Raw genomic sequence first — 21,902 nt, 5'->3', positions numbered from 1 at the left:
ATAGGCAAACAACATCATCCATTGCATTATATAATTTTAATACATGCGTGTTCTGTACAGTTTTAGACACCAAAAATATAACGTAAATCAAAATAATAAAATGATGAGTCTTTTGAGTACGCTCCATCATCTCAAAAGCTGGCATCGGTACCTGTCTACTGATGACCTGAGAATACAAGTTATTTTGAAAGAGTTTATCAGCATTAAGCTGGTGAGTTCATAAGTATTTTAGTGTCAATGTTCGTTGTCAAAAACGTTTGAACCTGTCTCAATGTATAAGTTTGTAAAAATGTAAGTAAATGTTTAAAAGTGTTTGCAAAAGTTTGAATCTCTCAGAAAATCCTATATTTTCTATAAAAGTAACCTTCTACCGAGGCTTAAATGTTTTGTAAACTTGTCTGTTGTAAAAGTGTGTAATTACCCAAGTATAACTATCATTTGATAAAATATAGATCATACATTAATGCTTAAGTGAGATTATCACCAAAATATGTAATGGGTAAATCATTATAGTACTGTAGTTTTGTATAATAAGAACTACTGTTGTACTAATTACTACTACCTTAAACCGGATTTATATTAAGGTATAATGTGATAATTGCACCATACTATCGACTGATAACAACGACATAAAGAACGGTCGTAATAACGGAATGACGTTTGGCACCCGCAGACCTGCAGGTCCGGCTGTAGCTAGCAGCAAGGTGTAGGATAGTCAATCCAGTATAGATCTATACGCAAACTCAACGCTCTCCCTCCAAGAGAATTCTGGCTACAACTCGGGCCATGACATTTAAGGCATGCTCCGATACAGTGGATCACATTTGTTATCGTATTCTTGCATATGTGATGAAATGTTTCTTGTTCTAGTATAGTTTTATATATTCTCTTCCTAGTATAGACTCATGAATGAACTGACTCATTGATCTAGCAGTTGTAATAGTATGATTCTGTGTTACCCCGATGGTAACTGGTTAACGGTGCGTCTAGTACGTATGGTTATGGAAGTACTTTTATGTCTATATATGTATATTTGATATATACTTAACATGGAAACGACCTTCGGATGGTCACCCAAAATCCCACCAGACCACATCCAAATCGAGGAAAAGGAAATAGGGTGGATGGCCTTCCTAAGCCCTTTAAACATTATTTATACGTCTATACATGTATGGGCATGCAATTTATAATATAAAAGCATAAATAGGTATTTATAAGGCATTTGAAACATAAGTATTATTTTTAAAGAAAGATTGACTTGATGTCAATCTATAAAACCATTTGAAGGTGTAGATTTGATTAAAACAGTTTACGTATAAGGAACATTTATTTAAATCACAGTTGCAGTGTAAATTCGAAAAGTAAATGGGTTTGGAAAACATTTAGAAGTAAAACAGTTTGATAGATAGTTTGAATAGTGATAAAATCACTGGTTTCCCTAGTTATTAATCACATGTGATTAGTGCAATCATATGTGATTGGAACAATAACTATAAGTATTTAACTTGTATTCCCCCCCCCCCCCCCTTTGAAAGCATATAAATGCATTTAGAATATTTAACAGGTTGATTAAGGGGTATGAAACTCACTTGATTGATTGAAGAAAGCGAGATGGAAAACCGGGCAGAGTTTCGTCTCGGAAAACGGATTTTTCTCGGGATTCTCGGGAATCTCGGGAGTAAAATCGACCCTCGGGACTTGAGCAAAAGACCAGAGCTTCGGGTTATAACGGGCACGGAAAACGAGGCAAGGTTGTGAGAGAGAGGATAGAAATGAGCAACATTTTTAGAAAGCCTCGCATCCTATTTATAGGAAGGCTGAACTGCCTCCGTACGCAGGGCGTACGCTCGTACGCAGCGCGTACGCATACGTCATGCATGACCGAAGCCTCGACTGCCTCGGTTCGGATGGGACGGGTTGTTGGGTACGCGGGTCGGATGGGACGGCGGGTCGGACGGGACAGCGGGTCGGACGGGTCGGGGCTTCGGACGGGTCGGACGGTTTAGAATTCTTCGGATAGTGCGACGTGGACGATCCGAGACCCTCGATCTCAGTACGCGGGGCGTACGAAGCTACGCAGGGCGTACTTCGGTCCAATCCGATGACTCCCCTTCGGATATTACCGGGAATTTATAATTAAATTTATATTTATTATAAATAAACTTCAAAAATTCATATCTCCCTCATACGAACTCCGTTTTTGACGTTCTTTATATCCATGCGAAGGTGAGACCATGATCTACAACTTTCGTTTAGATTCCGTTGGCAAATTCTAAAATTATTTTTATTATTTATTTATTAAAATGACGTGATTAAGGAATTTCTTCAAAAATTCATAACTTCCTCATCCGAAGTCAGATTTGGACGTTCTTTTTATGTACGCAAACCTTGATATGATTCCTACTACTTTATTTAATCCGAACAAGATTTTAGGAAGGTTACATTTTGACCTAATTTTGATCGGTTTTACATTACATTGACTCGAAATATCGGGTTGTCACAATGATTTGGGAGAAAACCCTAGAAACTCCCCAAAATGAGAGCTAACAAATATGAGGCCAAGGTAATAGCTTTTTACCTTAGAAGAGAAGCTAATGACAGAAGAATGCGAGATCCATGGCCTCCTCTTGATTAGATCCACCAAGCTCTTCAAATCTTTCCTCCAAAATTCCCAAGAATGCTCAAAAAGGAATCTCTCTCTCTCTCTCTCTCTCTCTCTACACAACGAAAGGCAGGTTAGGGTTTCTCTCTGGGGAAGGTAGCCGCAAAGGGAGGCCATAAGGGCCTTTAAATAGGCCACAAGCCCAAGTAATTAGGGTTTCCTTCAACAGTGCTGACTCGATGAGTTGGCGCACAGACTCGTCGAGTCCATTCATTAATCCACGTCACCAGTCGCGACTCTACTCGACGAATTGAGGCACCAACTCGTCGAGTCACTCCACATGTGTCAAAATAAAATACATAAAATATTATACCTGGAAATCCGGGTGTTATAATTCTCCCCCACTAGAATCAGACTTCTCCCTCGAAGTCCTGACTCCCAAATAGCTCAGGATACTGCTCCCGCATCTCTGACTCCGGCTCCCAAGTCAAATAGGATCCCATCTGATGCTGCCACTGGACCTGAACTAGGGGCACTTTTTTGTTCCTTAGAACCTTCACCCTTTGGTCTAAAATCGCGATCGGCCTCTCAATGTAATTCAAGCTCGCATCCACTTGAATGTCCTCCAGCGGTACTACTGCCGTCTCATCGGCCACATACTTCCTCAGCTGGGATACGTGGAAGGTGTTATGAATCTAACTTAACTCTGTAGGTAGCTCCAACTGGTATGCTACCATGCCCACTCTGGTGGTCACTCTAAAAGGGCCGATATATCGGGGCCCCAGCTTGCCCCGCTTCCTGAACCGGATTCCATGGGGATACCTTCAAGAGTACGAAATCTCCGACCTAAAACTCTAGCTCGGATCGTCGCTTATCTGCATAACTCTTCTGGCGACTCTAGACTGTTATCAACCTCTGCCTGACCTGCTGAATCTGCTCGGTCGTCTTTAGCACTATCCCTGTCTGCCCATCACCCTCTGCCCCACCTCTCCCCAACAAATGGGAGTTCGACACCTCCTCCCATACCAATACTCGAATGATGGTTGTTGTTGTAGAAGAACTCAGCCAAGGGTATGTAGATGTCCCAACTTCCTCCGAAGTCCATGAAACATGCCCGCAACATGTCCTCGAGCGTCTGGATCATTCGCTCACTCTGGCCATCCGTCTGAGGGTGATACATAGTACTGAAATGCAAGCGCGTGCCCAAATACTCATGAAATTTCTTCCAGAACCTGGAAGTAAACTGTACGTCTCGATCTGACACGATAGAGATCGGCACTCCATGCTGTGCTACCACTTCCCTCACATAGATCTCAGCCAAACGCTCCGCAGAAGAGCTCTCACTGATAGCAAGGAAGTGATCACTCTTCTTCAGCCGGTCCACAATCACCCAGATCGCGTCAACCCCATGCACAGTTCTCGGTAACTTGGTGATGAAATCCATCGAGATCTGTTCCCACTTCCACTGGGGAATCTCCAAAGGCTGCAATGGACCATGTGGATGCCGGTGTTCTGCCTTGACCTGGCAGCAGGTCAAGCATCTCTCAACTATCCATGCCTTGTCCTTCTTCATACAGGTCCATCAATAATCTCTCTTCAGGTCCAAATACATCTTAGTGGCCCCGGGGTGGATCGAGAACCTCGATCTATGCACCTCCTCCATCAGTATACGCTGCGCTCCGCCCATATAGGGCACCCAAATTCGCCCTTGGAAACTTATAACTCCTCGGTTGTCCGTCACAAACTCGGACACCTGCCCAATCACTTGCTCCCTCTTGCAGTTCTCTGGTCTCACGACCACCACCTAGGCCTCTCGTATGGTATCCAAGACCGGCGTCATCACGGTCATCTTCATACACACATCACGGATCGCGACGCACTCTGATCTGCGCCTTAGGGTGTCGGCTACCACGTTATCTATGCCCGGATGATACAGGATCTCACAGTCATAGTCTTTCACCACATCCAACCACCTCCTATGGCGCATATTTAGGTTGGGCTGATCCATGATATACTTCAGGCTCTTATGGTCCGTGTAAATGGTACACCGAACCCCGTACAAGTAGTGGCGCTAGATTTTGAAGGCGAACATCACCACCCCAAACTCTAGGTTGTGGGTGGGATACCTCGTCTCGTGAGGCTTCAGCTGCCTCGATGCATAGGCTATCACGTGCCCTCTCTGCATTAACACCGCACCCAACCCAGATATGGATGCATCACAATAAACCACAAAATCCTCCATCCCCTCGGGAAGGGCTAACACGGGGGCTTCGCACAACCTTTGACGAAGAGTCTCGAATGAGTTCGGTTGCTCAGAACCCCAAGTAAAAGCAACGCCATTCCGGGTCAATCTGGTGAGGGGACGACAATCTTAGAGAAATCCCTGATAAATCTCCGATAGTAGCCAGCCAAACCCAGAAAACTCCTGATCTCGGTAGGGGATTTCGGCACTTCCCACCTCATAACTGCCTCAATATTGGCTGGATCAACCAATATATTCTGGTTAACGAGGTGCCCCAGGAACTGGACCTCCTGTAACCAGAAGTCACACTTGGAGAATTTGGCATAAAGCCTCTCTGATCTCAACACTCTGAGAATCTCTCGCAAATGCTCCTCATGTTGCTCTCTAGATCTCAAATACACCAAGATATCATCAATGAACACGATCACCGAACGATCCAACATAGGCCTGCAAACCCAGTTCATGAGATCCATGAACGCTGTCGGTGCGTTGGTGACGCCGAAAGGCGTCACCACGAACTCGTATTGCCCATAGCGAGTCGTGAAGGCCGTTTTCTGAACATCCTCCTCGTAGAATCTCATCTAATGGTATCCGGACCTCAAATTGATCTTGGAAAACCAAGATGAACCCTGCAACTGATCGAACAGATCGTCGATCCTTGGAAGCGGATAACGGTTCTTGACCGTCAGCTTGTTCAACTCTCGGTAATCAATGCACATTCGGTGTGAACCATTCTTTTTCTTGACAAAAAGGATCGGCGCTCCCCACGAAGAGCTACTCGGTTGGATGAATCCCTTCCCCAACAGCTCCTGAAGCTGTGAGGATAACTCCTGCATCATAGGCAGTGCAAGGCGATAAGGGGCCTTGGCAATAGGTGCCGCTCCCGGGACCAAATCGATCCGGAACTCCACCTGCCTCTCAGGAGGCACACCCGGTAACTCCTCGGGAAAAACATCTTGAAACTCCCTCACTATCGGAACCTCAGCGATAGAACTCGATCTCTCGGCAGCAACTCATGTATCCGAAACATACACTACAAAACCCTTACAACCTTGCTGCAGACTCTATCCACTATGGCGACCGAGCAAAATGCCGACCTAGATCGGGTACCCTCGCCATATATTGTAAGCACTCCCCCACCAGGGTCTCGTATGGTCACCAACTGACACTCGCAGCCAATCATAGCTCCGAATCCACTCAACCAGCCCATGCCCACGATGACACAAGCATCCCCCATCGCAATCAGTACCAGATCTATTGGAAACTCAACTCCAAAAATCTCAAGTACACATCCCCGGATCACATCAGTTGCAAATACCGCATGCTCATTGGCTATGGAGACTCTCAAAGGTCGACTCAGCACCTCTCGTTGAATACTAATGTGCTGACTAAATGCTAATGATACGAAGGATCGACTCGCTCCCGAGTCAAATAATACCAAGGCAGGTACAGAACTCACAAGAAAAGTACCTAATAATAACATAATATAAGCACAACATAACTCAAATAAAATAAATAAAAGAACACATACCGACCACGACATCAGGTGTTGCGCGGACCTCCTCTGCTGTCAGCTGGAAAGCTCTCCCGCGAGCCTTCGGTACCTCGGCCTTCACTGGCCGGTTCTATGTAGCTCGTGTAGTAGCAGGGGTAGATCCTTGTGCTGATCCCTGAAGCAGTTGCGGGCACTCAGCCTTTCGATGGCCGGTCTGGTTGTGGTGGAAACAAACTGCAAACCTCTTGGGGCAATCCCTCGCGATATGCCCCTCCTTGCCACACTTGTAGCAAACACCAGCTCGACACACCCCCTCATGACTTTTTCCGCACTTTCCACAAGTGTGGCCCTTCTGGCACCCAAATCTCGAATTAGTGGGCTTTACCCGCTTGGCTGCCGGCTGAGACTGTGTCGATCGCCTATCCCTCCCATGAGACTCCACCGCCTCTCTAGCCTGAGTCTCCAGCTCAATCTCCCTCTTCCATGCATTTTCCTGGAGCTCAGCAAATGTCCGGTATGTCGAGCTAGCCACAAACTCACAAATATCCCTCCTCGGTATGCTCAAGTACCAGCTTATTCGTTCCTGCTCGGTAGACACGTGCTCAGGGTAGAACATCGCCCTCTCATGGAACATCCTTGTAATCACTGTCATAGACTCTATCCTCTTCTTGAGGGACAAGAACTCCTGGGCCAACCGTTCCCTCTCCACCGGGGGAACATACTCGTCTCGAAACATAGTAGTAAACCTCTCCCAAGACACTGCAGTGAGCTCTGTAGGAGTGAAGCTGGCTGTCACAAACTTCCAGCAGTCCTTCGCCTCCAAGCGAAGCTAGTTCAGCGTGAACCATACCTTCAAATGTTCCGGACAGGAACAAGTGTAGAAACACCCCTCCATGTCAAAGATCCATTTCATCGCGTCAATCGGATCTTGAGTCCCATCAAACTCCGGTGGCTTCATGTTGTTGAACTCCCGGTACAGCAACGAGTCACCCCCATGTGGCCTGGCATCAGCGACAGCTGCGGTGGCTACAACAGCAGCCGTCTCGGTAATCGCAGCATAACGCTCATCAAATGTCTCGATCAAGGTGGTCTTGATAGACCCAAACATCTCGGGAATCTCTGCTCGGATGGCTGCGGCCACCTCCTCGTGAATCATCCTGCGAATCTCCTCATCGCTGGTACCAGTGGTACCACTGCCCCCTGGGTTGTGGCGCGTACCCACCATGATACCTCTCTCTGAAACACAACACAAAATAATCAGAAACTTGATCGAGAATACTCTCACTCGATCACTCACCCCTACTTGTTCCTCAGCACCCTAAGGATTCAAACTTGGACTGCTTACCGATCCGGTGCTTCCAGTAGTACGGACCCAATACTACCTTTCACACTATATCCGTATTCATCCCAAGTTCTCCTCTTAGGATCCCAGATCACAAGTACTCTATGCCTCTCTGAACATATGCTACTCCCTAGTAGGTCTCTCATAGGCTCCTCTCTGCTACCTACTCGCACTTAAAGCAACTCACAGCAGCAGTAACTCCTAGGCTAAGGCATCACAAATCAGGCCACTCTAGTCCTAAGACATGAAATACCTAGCCCACGTTCTAGCATGCATAATATATATCTCATAATATCACATAGCACATAAAGTAAGGGTATTTTGGGAAATCATTATTCGGGCGCTGACTGATTGTACACACTGCTCCTTTCCGCTTTTCTCTTGAAAACTCTTACTTGTTTTTAGGAAAGATCATTTTTATTGAATATTTTTCTCAAATCCTCAGTTTGAGTCCAGACGTACCCGAAGGTGTATCTGAATCCCTCAAACCAAGGCTCTAATACCAACTTGTAACAATGTAAATTTTCAAACAAATTTTTTCTTTTTAATTATTATAAAACACATATCACATTTCTCAAAACACCAATTATCCATCACCAATATAGTTTTCAAAAGTATTTATCACAATCCAGGATCCATAAAACATATAACTCCGACTCGGTGGGTGTGTGTACAATCACGTTGGTGCTTTTCCGCGATCCTCGGAAGTACCTAAAACACATAAACACATAACACGGTAAGAACGAATGCTTAGTGAGTTCCCTAAAATACCACATACAAATAATTAGCCACTCGAGGCTATAGCTCTGGAAGACCCTCTTGGTCAATGTGTGTCAGTGGGACCCTCCAGTCCCATGGCTCGTTGGACACTCTGGTCCGGTCTGATTGAGAACCCACTGGCCTCATAGTTCGTTGGACCCTCCGGTACGGTCTAGTCAACAATAACGTAGCATACAATACATATCACACAAACATGCATAACTCAAGCAAGCACATAAGACCCTTCGTTCACACATAGCTACCACTCTAGGTAAAGTATAGTAAGAAGACTCACCTCGAAGTAAGCAAGCAAGTACTCCTCATACACGAATCACCGAATCAGCCTCGGCCTAATACATATGGTGATTATCTCTAATTAGACCAATTATTCTAATAAACTTGTACTAACCCCTCTCTAACTCTTGGTAAGGGTAAAAGACTATTCTACCCCTTCATGGTCTCCATTACTCATAATTGGTCTAAGCTCCAAAGTCAACGGAAGTCAACTTGAGTCAACAGCCCATTTTGACTCAACTCGTCTTGTGCACTGGGAGGACACGTTGAGTCCCCTCGATCCCTCAGGGGCCTTATGAAAACCAACTCTACTCGTCGAGTAGTCTCGCATACTCGTCGAGTTACAACGCATAAACTTTATCGAGTAAACCCTAATCGACTCGTCGAGTCTGCACATGGACTCGGCGAGTCCATCCAGTCCAAACTCTCATTCTGACATTTTTGGGCAGATCTATCACTCCAAAAACTAGATCTATACTCACAAGGCTCGAATGTCACGTAAAGCTTCGATCTTTATGTTAATGCTTGGCATATATGCCCCATAACGCCATTACAAGCTCCAAGAAGGGTTAAATGCTCATGAGCTTGTCTCCAGCTCAATAAAGCTTGAATCTTTGGACTCTTAAGACCTTCTCTAGTCCAGATCTGAGGTTCAAACCTCAACCATGTTCAAATAACTCAAAAGCACAAGCTGATTTGGGAGAAAACCCTAGAAACTCCCCAAAATGAGATCTAACAAATATGAGGCCAAGGTAATAGCTTTTTACCTCAAAAGAGAAGCTAATGATAGAAGAATGCAAGATCCACGACCTCCTCTTGATTAGATCCATCAAGCTCTTCAAATATTTCCTCCAAAATGCCCAAGAATGCTAAAAATGACTCTCTCTTTCTCTCTCTCTCTCTCTCTCTCTCTCTCTCTCTCTACACACGAAAGGCAGTTAGGGTTTCTCTCTTTGGAAGGTAGCCGCAAAGGGAGGCCATAAGGGCCTTTAAATAGGCCACAAGACCGAAAAATTAGGGTTTCCTTCAACAGTGCTGACTCGAGCAGTCGCGACTCTACTCGACGAGTTGAGGCACCAACTCGTAGAGTTACTCCACATGTCTCAAATTAAATAAAATACATAAAATATTATACCTTGAAATCCAGATGTTACAAAAAAGCTCGAACGAGTTGTTGTTGCTTTGCTTGTTTGGCTAAATTTTTCAACCTCTTTGCTTCTTTTTCAATTTCTGGATTGTAGAGTAGTTCACTGGTTCTTGTAGACCTAGACATAAACAATCAAATAACAATAACCAATTTCCCATGCAACGGCGCCAAAACTTGGTGAGATGTTAAGTCCACCAAGCAAATTACACCCTTTTTTGTAAATAAAACGTAATATAATGGTTAAAAGGGGTATCGATCCTCAGCGAAATGGTTGTATTTAATCACCAATGCAATCCAATAGAACTAGTGTAAATAAACTAACAAACTATAATTAAACTAAAAGGGGGGTGTTGTGATTGCTTGAAAACTAAAAGACTTGAATAACTAAAAAGCTTGCAATTAAACAAAATGGTGAGATGCTCAAATATTAGGGATAATTGGTTAACCAAGGCAATTCAACACAATAAACATTTGTGTGTTTATCTTTAGGATTCAATATGAAGCTTATCATTCATCCCAAATTGGTTATAGCAATCATGAAGCATGATATGCCAAGATTCCTCATAGGTAGTAGGGAGGTTGGGGAAGCCCACAACACACCTTAATCAAAAGAGCAAATTACTGAAATCGTCCCTGTGGTTTGGTCAAAATTGCACGTTTGGTCCCTAACTTTTTTTTGCACTCGGATCGTCCCTATGGTTTGATTTTGTTGCGTTTTTCGTCCTAATGGTTTGGTAAAAAATGCATGTTTGGTTTTAACTTTATGTATGTAAGGGACGAAAAATGCAACAAAATCAAACCACAAGGACGAAAAACGCAACAAAATCAAACCACAGGGACGATCCGAGTGCAAAAAAAAAGGTAGGGACCAAACGTGCAATTTTGACCAAACCACAGGGACGATTTCAGTAATTTGCTCTAATCAAAATCAAGGATTCAATTGAGGCAATTGAACCCAATAAGTTGATTAGACTTAAGAATGAAGGAATCCCCAATTCCTAGAGGATGTCAATGCTTACACATCCATCAAGGAATCATGATTCATAAGCTAGAGATGATTTCTACCATCATAAAGCCCTTGTTCTAAGTAAATTCAATGATTCAATGCTAAACCAAAGAAATAAACCAACAATTACTCATTCAAGTACCAAGCTCATGATCAAAGTATTAGACAAACATAAGAAATACTCCCTCCGTCCCAAATTGATAGTCCACTTTTGACTTTTGAAGTCTTTTTTCTTCAACTTTGACCTTAAATATTTTTATTTGTGTTATATATTACTTGATAAAACTTAGAACAATGAAAAAGCATTTAAAATACAATCCATTCATATATTTTGCATCAAATGTTATCTATTAAAAACAAAATTATTTAAGGTCAAAGTTGAAGAAAAAAGGCTTCAAAAGTCAAAAGTGGACTATCAATTTGGGACGGAAGTAGTATGAACTAAAATCATAAACATAAGATAAATAATAAATAATCATGAATCCTTCAAAAACCCATAAATATTCAAAGGTTTTAGCCAAGGTTGACCAAAATAGAGAAATTAGCCACTCATGGCAACAAAATAACAATCACAAAAGTCTAATTGCATCAAGAAACTAACAATTACTTTGGAAGATAAGAAGAATGTGTATCCAAGCTCCAAAAATCGCCTCCTCTGGTCTCTAATCATGGAAAATCGAAGTCATTGATGTTAGATCCAACCTCCAAGGTAAATGGTGAGCCAAATGACTAAAATGCCCAAAACTGGGCAGTTGTGCGGGAACTCGCGCACATGAGAATCCACCCTCACAAATATTGTTGGAATGCTATTGGCTCACTTTTCATCCACTACATCATTCCACTACCTAAGATTCCCTTGGTCCCCTCCATATCCCACATGATTCAAATTAACAAATCATCATCTAGCTTCAAATATGGATGCTCCAAGCCTAAAATAAAAATCCATGACCCATCTTCACAAGCCCACTTCATCCAAGTCTTTAGTTTTTTAAGCCCAAATCTCCTTTAATGGATTCGTAAAGCCCAATAATGTCTCGAAAGCCCACAAAGCCCATTTCCAAGCTAATCCACACCCGCAACAAGCTCCAAAACACTACAAAATACCTGATGCAAAATAGAAAGTCTCCGATACAATCCATAATAAAGAAAATAAATAAAATACAATGTAATACTAATAAAAAGACCTAAAAAATCTAAAATAAACTAATAAAAAGAAGTAAATAAAATAAACTATCAAGCTAGTATACAAAATAATCCAATATTAAAAAAAAATACACGATATGGTTACATTTTGACCTTTTTCTCAGTTTAACCGGTAACAAGTTAATTTTGGACTATTTTGTAAACTGACCCAAAATATTTGGACTATTTCGTAAACTGACCCAAAATATTAGGATTTTTCTTAAAAAAACTTTATTTTTATTATTTTACTGAAAAATCAAATAAATATATTATTTTTTAAAATTTTTATTAATATATATATATATATATATATATATATATATATATATATATATATTAAATACATATCTTTACTATCTTATAAAAGAAATCCCACTATTTCTAAAAATAGATTGAATAAAATAATAATATTTTTTTAAGACGTCCAAATCATTAAGCTAATTGTACAACTAATCACTAATAAAATAATATTAAAATTTAAACAAACTCCTATAAATCTTCTCTTCCAAGGTTTTGACCAAATCTTTTTTCATCCAAATAAATACTCAACACCCTATAATTTGGTCATTTCATGAATTTTCTTTATTTTTAATATGACATGTTTCCAAAAAAAACTAATGATTGAATTAAAAATATTCATTCTCCATCGAAAAGAAATTAATTGTCGAAACAAACTATTTGTCGTCCGCCGCTTTGCGCGGGTAAACGGCTAGTTTACACGTATAAAAATGTATTTATATGTAAAAAAATAAGTATAAACTAGTAGGTGAGCCCATGGTGAACCACAAGTCACCCTTGTGGTTCTTCTTATATATTTATTGAACTCGATATTACTAAAATATGTCTTGCTTTATTCACAAATTATTACAATGAGAAAACAATGACAAAAAGAAGCCCAAGATGGAAGCACAAATCGGTAGACGGAAAAGGGACAAAAGAAAGGTCAACATGGTTAAATGGACTGGAAGTAAGAAATATTAAAACACGTGTCGCCAATCTGTAATGAAAAATAAGTAGTATGAAAAAAAAACAAAAAGGACAAAAAGAATGTGAAAATGGTCAAATGGACTTAAACTGACAAATATTAAAATACATTTGGTGAATCTCTAATTACAATAGGCCAGGAACTAAAATTGTTAAACTATACAGCGTATTGTGGCAAAATCTTGAAACATATAAAATGGACTAAAATTGTCAAAGTATACAAACTATTGTGGCAAAAACTTAAAGCATACAATCGTCGAAATGGGTGACACCGATAATTATCGGTACGTGTGTCAGTGAGTTCGAACAGATCTGTACCGTCTTTCCAGCTCCAACAAGAATTAAGTAAAAGATGGCATCTGATAACAACAGATGGTGGCAGGATGGTGGTGCTCCTACGAAAATGGAAACTCGGACAATAATGGCGGCTTTGACAAATGGTGTTGGTCCGGCAAGTGGTATGAAAGAGTTCAGTGTGGTCAATTTCTTAAAGAGTGATGGGGTTTGATGGGTCAGTAGGAGGGGATCTATATATATATATATATATATATATATATATTATATATATATATATATATATATATAGAGAGAGAGAGAGAGAAAGAGAGAGAGAGACATAGAAAGACATAGGTTCAGGTGTTTAAACTAAGTATTGTGTTATTGTATGCATAAATGTGGGCTAATCAATATTTAAAATATAAATAAATAATTAAATAAATAAATAAGGGTAATTAGGTAATTTTATAAACAACTTCCCTAAATACTTTCCTATAATTATGCTAGTTGATTTTAACCTAATTTGTCCCCTTTTAATTACCATCGACATCTGCATCCCAATTCGTTTCTCTAGTATCTCCGATAGTATCTTCGACCACCGATGGCGGAAACAATTTGTCGAGTCCAAAACCGGAAGATGCTGTGAAGATCTCCAGTAAAACCGAATCCAGTCAATTCCGATGAACGAATGCGAGCCTGATTTCAATTCCGAATCCTATACCTTTCGCTCTGAATGGTCTGCGGGGAGGACGTTCAAAGATGGGGCTTTTAGGGCTCCAAACGGTGGGGAGAGTTTGGCCAGGAAGGCTCCTGCTGTGAAGATCTCTAGGACTGTACCCAATTCTGCAGATATGTCTTTTCTGGTATTTTGCAATTTCTTTATCTAAAATTCTATACATCAATTGTGCAAATGAGTAGGGTAATGATGGGATGATATACCATTTGGATATCAATGGATGATTTGATTTTCATCTAAATTTTAAAGTTTGCTATATATCAGAGTCGTATTCCGTAAGCTCTCTTATGTAACATCATGTTCTAAAACCTAGATTCAACTCCTTGATATCCATTCTGATTGAACTATGATCTTTTTTATACAATTGTGAATTAAGAATTGGTGATAAATTATTAATTTTTATCAGGTTATGGGTTTGATTGTTTGACAGGAAATGGAATCACATAAGTATTGGTGAGATTCCAACTCTATTGGAATGAAATCATGAATTTCAATTCTGTTAGAATGGAATTACGAATTTCAATTCTGTTGGAATCACAGAAGTTGATGCTTGAAGAACGGACCACAAATTTGAAACGGACCAAATTATTCTTTTAGAATGTATTAGTCGTTGTTAGATTTTGATGTTTTTTCTTTCCTGTTTTGAAAGTTTTTTTAGTATTATTTTTTAACAATAAATGTAATTCTTAACAATTGTCGTATTCTATAAGAAATAATGTATTTTTTGTTTTTATTCTTCAAGAGTTTGTTAATCTACAAGAAGTTTTTAAATTCATGATCAAGAAATCGGTTCAAGAATATTTTTTTTATTTATGGTTCAAGAATATTATTATTTTTAAATATACTCATAAACATATTCTGTCAGAATGTCCGATTTAAAAGATTTATAATTCATAAAATCGGATTTTTAAAATTAATAGAATATATGATCCCTTAAAAAATACAATTTTCCTTTATTACATCTATATTAATTGACTAAATTACCCTTGTAATTAATTATGATGGTTTTTTCAATTATATTTAATTCAATAATATATATTAATCACTTTCTTAAAATAAATAAATTTGATTGGCCCACATTTATGCATACAATAACCCAATAATTACTTTAAACAAAATAATCTAAGCCTATATATATATATATATATATATATATATATATATATATATATATATATATATATATATATATTTGTTTTTTTAATTAGAAATTTTGAAAATTAAATAAAAGAACTGAAAATAAAATAAAATGCAAAAGGTAGAATTGGCATTTATTTATTTTTTTTTAAAATGGACTAAAGCAACAAAATAAAAGTTTTGAACCAGTTTTGCTGGTCCAAATTTTGTGGACCAAAATAACAATTTTCAATATACATCAATTTTTTGTAGTTTTGTCTTGATTATACTATTTGTAGTTTGATATTATTACTAGTTTTGTTCGATAAATTAGAATTTCGGATTTGGATTAATTCATTTTTATATTTATGATTGTCTTTTGTTGTTTCAATTGTTCATTTAGATAACTAAAAGCTAACTATGGTGTGTGATTATGATTCATGGGAGTGTAGTATGTTGGTGTAAAAAATGTTTTAACTATCATAGCATCGATACACTTTTTGTTGGCAATTGTATAAAAACTATTGTAGTTTCTTAATTTTTTGGTTTAACTACAAAAACTTTTTTTTTTATAATTTTAAAAAACTTTGAATTTAAAAAATATCCTTATAATTCAATGCTGCCAACTTTTTTTAGGTTTATTTTGGTAGTATTAACATCTTTGTACTTCGTACTTTTAATTCTAATTTTTTCGTGTTGTTAAATATATATATATATATATATATATATATATATATATATATATATATATATATATATATATATATATATATATATATATATATATATATATATATATATATATATTAAAAAAAAAACACACAATACTTTAAAATAAAACAAATACAGTTTGTCACTTTTATAATTTAATCGTCCGAGGAACTTTTTATAATTTAACCACAAATACTCTAAAGTATTTTTTTTTTATACAAAAACACAGCCCTATTAGAAGTTGTCCTGATTATATTGATTATGTCACAAAAAATAATGACATGAATTGTATGGGCTTTAATTGGGCACATAAACTCCCATCTCCCTTCACCGAAAACCTCCGCACCATTAACCATCAAACGATTAGGATTTTCCAACTTTCCCCTTTATGATTTTGGACACAAACCTTAAATCTTTGACCCAATCACGTTTGTTCTTTTTTTTCTTTCAACACATATTTTTGTCACATGTTTCACATCATAATAGCTAGACCCATTTTTGAAATATCTATGTGAAAACCACAATGTATCTAACTCTATACATTCAATGATTCGATTTTGTCTATACATTCAATGATTCGATTTTGAATGTAGATTTCCAGAGGAGAAAACGACAAAATACAAAGATACTGTTTAGCAAAGTAGTTTAAAAATTATCTTTTAGCTTATAAACTAGCTTATCATCACGCTATCTCAAGCTAGATTATCAATAAGTTAGCTTATAAGATAATATTTTATAAACTATGATAAACAGTCGTTTTTTGTTTTAACCAAATGTTAAATTACAATGAACTATTTTATTTTTGCCGAACATTGTCAAATCCAGTGGAAAGAATATTGGGAAAGACAGATATGAGTTTATCCCTATTTACAATTTACTCCAAAAATTAAAAAGGTAAGGGGTTTGATTAAGAAATTGCAAAGTTTTCATGGTTAAATTATATAACTTATCCTAGACATAATCAGAAAACCTTTTATAGCTTATAAAAGCGGTATTTTATCAAAAATTCAAAGTCTTTATGGTTATAGAGGAAAAAAACTTCCAATAAAGGTATAAATTTAAAACGTGCAAGTGTCCATCTAGTAAAAACTTTCAATTCGAATGATCTGGGCTAGGTTCTCTTTTTGGGCTTCGTCCAACATATACTTGGGTTTAAAGAAATACAATTTGGTCTTATAAAATTTCAAGTGCCGTAGACCTAGGGTGGTTGTAAGGATTTTTGGCTAACTGAAAACTATTTAGATTGATTATGGTTCACTTTTTATGTTTGTGTGGTTTGTGCTTTTAGCTGTGATTGAGTTTCTATGTGGTTTAATTCCATACATATTGTACTAAATATGCATTTTTTTAACCGTAAAGCCAATAGTTATAGCCATATTTCTTTGGGCAAGTCGATCACAAATGTAAATCGATTTTATGTCAAGTTAGTAGCTAAAATACTAAAAATCTCAAAACTATGACCAAAACATAATTAGAACAATTTAAAATAGTATTTTTATGGCCAAAAATACATTTCATAAGTCATTAAAGTTAAATCTTGCTTCCTAGTTGCTTTTTAATCATACATAACTGAAGAAAAGAAAATCATAAACAAAGTAATATATATATATATATATATATATATATATATATATATATATATATATATATATATATATATATATATAAAGGGAACATGTGGCTGTTAGGGATGTAATGTTGGATATAAAACCCTCAATGCATCCTCGTTTTGGAAGATATTCTTTGAAGTTGCATCCAAATTTTTCGTTTTTCTCCCCTGGGCGTAAATATATCTATTAAATGTTAATAAATATGAATACTTAATCCTTATTCTTTATCACCACTGTTTTGTTTATCGCTTTATTTTGCAAATCGTGCTTGAAACCTATAGTCATGAATTGTTAATTTTTAAATTCAAATCTTGTGTGAAAAGATATTTGATTCGTCATTCAAAATATGACAAAAATTTAAATAGCTAAATTTCATTCGAAATCACTAATGAAATTGGCACATCTTTTTTAAGACATAACAATATCTATGTTAGGCATAAACGAAGAATATGTCGATGTCTTAACGAAGTAAAAATAAATAGCATTCATCTTTTATTGAGATTTTCAATGAGATTTAATATGATCATAGTTTACTATAACATAATATTGAAATTTTTGGGAAAAGATTTGATAGAATTTCCTTCAAAATAACTTAGTATTGAAGGTTCCACACCTAAGCTTCTATACATTACAGCCACATATTCCTTTTATTATATATATATATATATATATATATATATATATATATATATATATATATATATATATATATATATATAATGATAAATTCAACCGCACTGAAAATACTTGGTTTTTACAAAATAAAAAATCATACAATCAGGTATTTTATGATTTTCGTTGTTCCGGTTTGTGGTTTGGTTTTTTCTCAGCTTTATGAGGGGATTTTGGAAGGGTTAGGCAATGTGATATACCTATGCTTTTGTGGAAACACAACTATGTTGTGAACACCGTTTCAAGTGCGCATGGTGCTGATTTGGAGTTCTGTCATGTTAAGACTGAAGCCATACTCCATACACGACTTTGTTGTGCAAGGGCCAAGGAGGCTTTATAGGATGAAATAGGCTTATGTGACATGTTTTCTAAATATTTATTAATTTATTATATTTAAATGTTTGGTAGCGTAAATAACATTTAAATATTTATTAATTTATTGTATTTTGGTATTTCATAATTAAAACACATTTGTTTTAAAAAAAATTAATTATGCAAATTCATTTTAATAACATAATCTCATTTCCAAATAAAATATAAACCCATATTTGGTTTTATATGAGGCAATTTGGCCTTCGATTTTCTATTCTTCAGACATGTTTTACTACACAAAATACATTATATTTTTTTTTTAAATCTAAAACTTTATCTTTAGTGGTAAGATTGAAAGCTTATGATACATCCAACGTTGTAAAAATTAGGCTTTTACTGTCTACGATAAATGACAGTAAAAGTTAGACAGTCAATCTTGAGTGTATCTAGGCGTCTTGAGCGTATCTAGGCGTCTTGGTGTTTAGACGGATCAAAAAGTTAGACAGTCAAAATTTCAATAACATTATACAATTATTCAAATTTATGATAATTTGTGACTTAATTATCAAGATTGATGACTAAAATTGTGACAAAGATTCTCAATTAGCCTAAAAATTATGATATATAATGATTTCAATATTTTGACTATTGAATATGTCAAAATTTTATTTTATAGTTATTTACTTATTTATTTATTTTGATCAGATTTAGGTAATATTTGTTTTTTTAAAACAAATCCCAGTATTCTAATAAAAGAATAGGTTTAATTTTCTATTGACAAGTGATATACAATTAGAACTCCTAATTAATGTTATATATCATTATCATGCCACTTGTCAACCTATTAATTATAGGTTTCAAATTTCAAATTTTAAATTTCCACTTTAATTGCATTAAATTAATAATTGATTATCCATTTCAAATTTTAATTTTAAATTTCTCATTCTATTTAGATTAAATAAATAATTGATTTTTCATTTTAAATTTTTCTCACTCTAATTATATTAAATTAATAATATTAATTTGAAAAATAAAATATAATTAATACAGATTATAAGATGATATAACTTCATTATTTATTTAAATCAACGATTATAATTTTATATAACTAAAAAAATATCTCTTTAAGTAATAATTTATTTAAAACAATTGATTAATAATTTTGATTTTTTAATATCAAAGTTTAATTAATTTTATAACCGTGGTTCTCACGGGTTATAAATTAGCTCTATTATAATTAAGACTGTGTTTGACACGCCACCACTAGCTTATTTTTCAAGTTTTTTTATATTGTCGTTTTTGACAAACCTTTGATATATCCCTTAATTAATTATAGAAACACATTATCTTAAATGCCCTTTTATATAATTTTATATCTTCCGGCTATTTTACAGCTAGTTATACCGAACATCATTTTGTATCAGATAACTTTTTATTTAACAGCTAATTTTTCAGCTTTCAGCTAGCTTCTCAACTATCATGCCAAACATAACCTAAGGCTTTCCGCCTATGCTCCTATGCGCCGATTAATCACTGATCAGTCGACCAATTAGTCCCTTAACGTCAATCGACCGCCCCCGACCACCACCAAACGACTATATATCTATCAACTTCATATTTTAAATTCTTTAACTTCTCAAAAAAAAATCATACTTCCCACATTACATGTTAGCCCAATAAACTAGATTCAAATATATCATAAGATGTTATTGTTCCAACTTCCAAATGGCATCAACTTATGTCAAATAACTACCCAAATACTAAATTGTTGTTATTTACATCAAAAGGAGAACAAAAGCTAAGATCATCAGCTTAAGTAGTGAAGAGAAGGACATACATAGTTACATACTTACATACCAGTTATTAAACCCCACTACCAGAACTTGAAGAGCAGCCATGATCAATTGTTGAAGCCATCGCCATCAATCTCTGTTTCCTCTCTTCTTCATACTCAGGATCATCTGTTGGTAATTCATGCCTACAAATCGGACAAGTGTTCCTTGAATCCAACCATGTCATTATACAGACGCCATGATACATATGCCCACAAGGTAATTGCTTCACAATCATCTGTTCATTATTGAGCATTCCATCTTTGCATACAGCGCAAGATTCAGAAGACGTCATTGCGTTTACCTCAACCGTTTGCAATGCTTGAACAGCTGATTTGGACGCCGGCGGCGGCCCTCTCTTATCGTTGCTGTCACTCTCGGCTAGGGTTTGTAAAAAGGAATCGTATCCAGTTGCGTCAATGTAATCACCTGGGTTTCCGATGTAATCATCTTCAGATTCGAGACGCTGTTGACCGAATGTGACTGATTGGTCTTCCAGTTGTAACAGAAGCTCCGCCCAATCGAGAATCCTGTCATGACGGCCGGCGGATAAACCGTGGTCGTGGAGACGAAGACGGAGATGATGACGCCTTTGTCTCTGACGCAACTCATCCTCTTCGTCTTCTTCGTTTTCATCATCCGATCCTTCACGATCTCGATTTCCTCGATTACGATTCTCATGGGCATCATCTTCATGATGATTATCGGTATTTTCGTCCGATTCTTCAACCCCGCCGAAGACATGAACGGAGACATCGACAGCGGAATCAGGAAGGGGCAAATCGTTTTCGTCTTCAGGAGAAGCGATTGCTCTGAGGAACTGAACAATTTCGTTGCTGAGAGGTGGAATTTCATCATCCATTAGGTCGCCGATATGTGATGGAGGGATGGAGATAGATTGGACGAAGCCGAGTTTGCACTCGAAACAGATGACGTCAGGATGATCGGGTAGGGCTTCAACGGCGACACTTTTTTCGCAATGGTAGCACCAGTATTCGGTATGAGGATTATTAGGTACAGCAGCAGAGATTGGATGCGGTGGAGACGGTGGTGGAGACGGCTGAGACTGCGATGGTGGTGGGGTTTCGGCCATCTGAGTGTAAAGATTGGGAGGCTTTTGGAAGCTAAGATTTAACGCGTGATGTCATGTAGGCTGTAGCAAGGGAGTCAATTCAAAATTCCACATGGACCAGGACTACAAATGAGTTCAGTAGAACCGACTTTGAGTTTACTCGAGTTTGGGTTTAACTCGATATCTAATATAATTTGGACCTAACTTATTTGGCATTTTAATTTATCCACTGAAAAAATTAAAAGATGGACATTTTTACCCTTCAATTAGTTTTAATTTTCTATATTGAAAAGATAGAAACGTGATCTGCTTTATTTTTAAATTTTGATATTAAAGAGATAAAAAAAGATTTGTTTCCTAACTACGAACAATACAAACGACGTCCAACTTCTTCCTTGTTCTGTGTTGCTGCTCTATTACATCTTCCTCTCGGCTCAAAAGATATGTGAGCTTGAATCGATCCTAGAATCCGCTAACACCATGTGCTTCGTCATCTTTGATTATGAAGAATA

General features: G+C 37.0%; 1 protein-coding gene across 1 annotated transcript; it reads right to left on the bottom strand.

Annotated features, from left to right (window-relative positions):
- Positions 1-20,244: 20,244 nt before the first annotated feature.
- LOC145086121 (E3 ubiquitin-protein ligase CIP8-like) lies at positions 20,245-21,549 on the bottom strand. Its single transcript, XM_079023855.1, has one exon. The coding sequence runs from the start codon at positions 21,409-21,411 to the stop codon at positions 20,350-20,352; it is 1,062 nt and encodes a 353-aa protein (XP_078879981.1). The 5' UTR covers positions 21,412-21,549; the 3' UTR covers positions 20,245-20,349.
- Between the last annotated feature and the right edge of the window lie 353 nt (positions 21,550-21,902).

The sequence above is a fragment of the Lactuca serriola genome, chromosome 2 (genome assembly GCF_051521515.1).
Source record: "Lactuca serriola cultivar US96UC23 chromosome 2, Lser_US96UC23_V15, whole genome shotgun sequence".
Taxonomy (NCBI): domain Eukaryota; kingdom Viridiplantae; phylum Streptophyta; class Magnoliopsida; order Asterales; family Asteraceae; genus Lactuca; species Lactuca serriola.
This window is presented reverse-complemented; position numbering and strand designations above follow the sequence as displayed.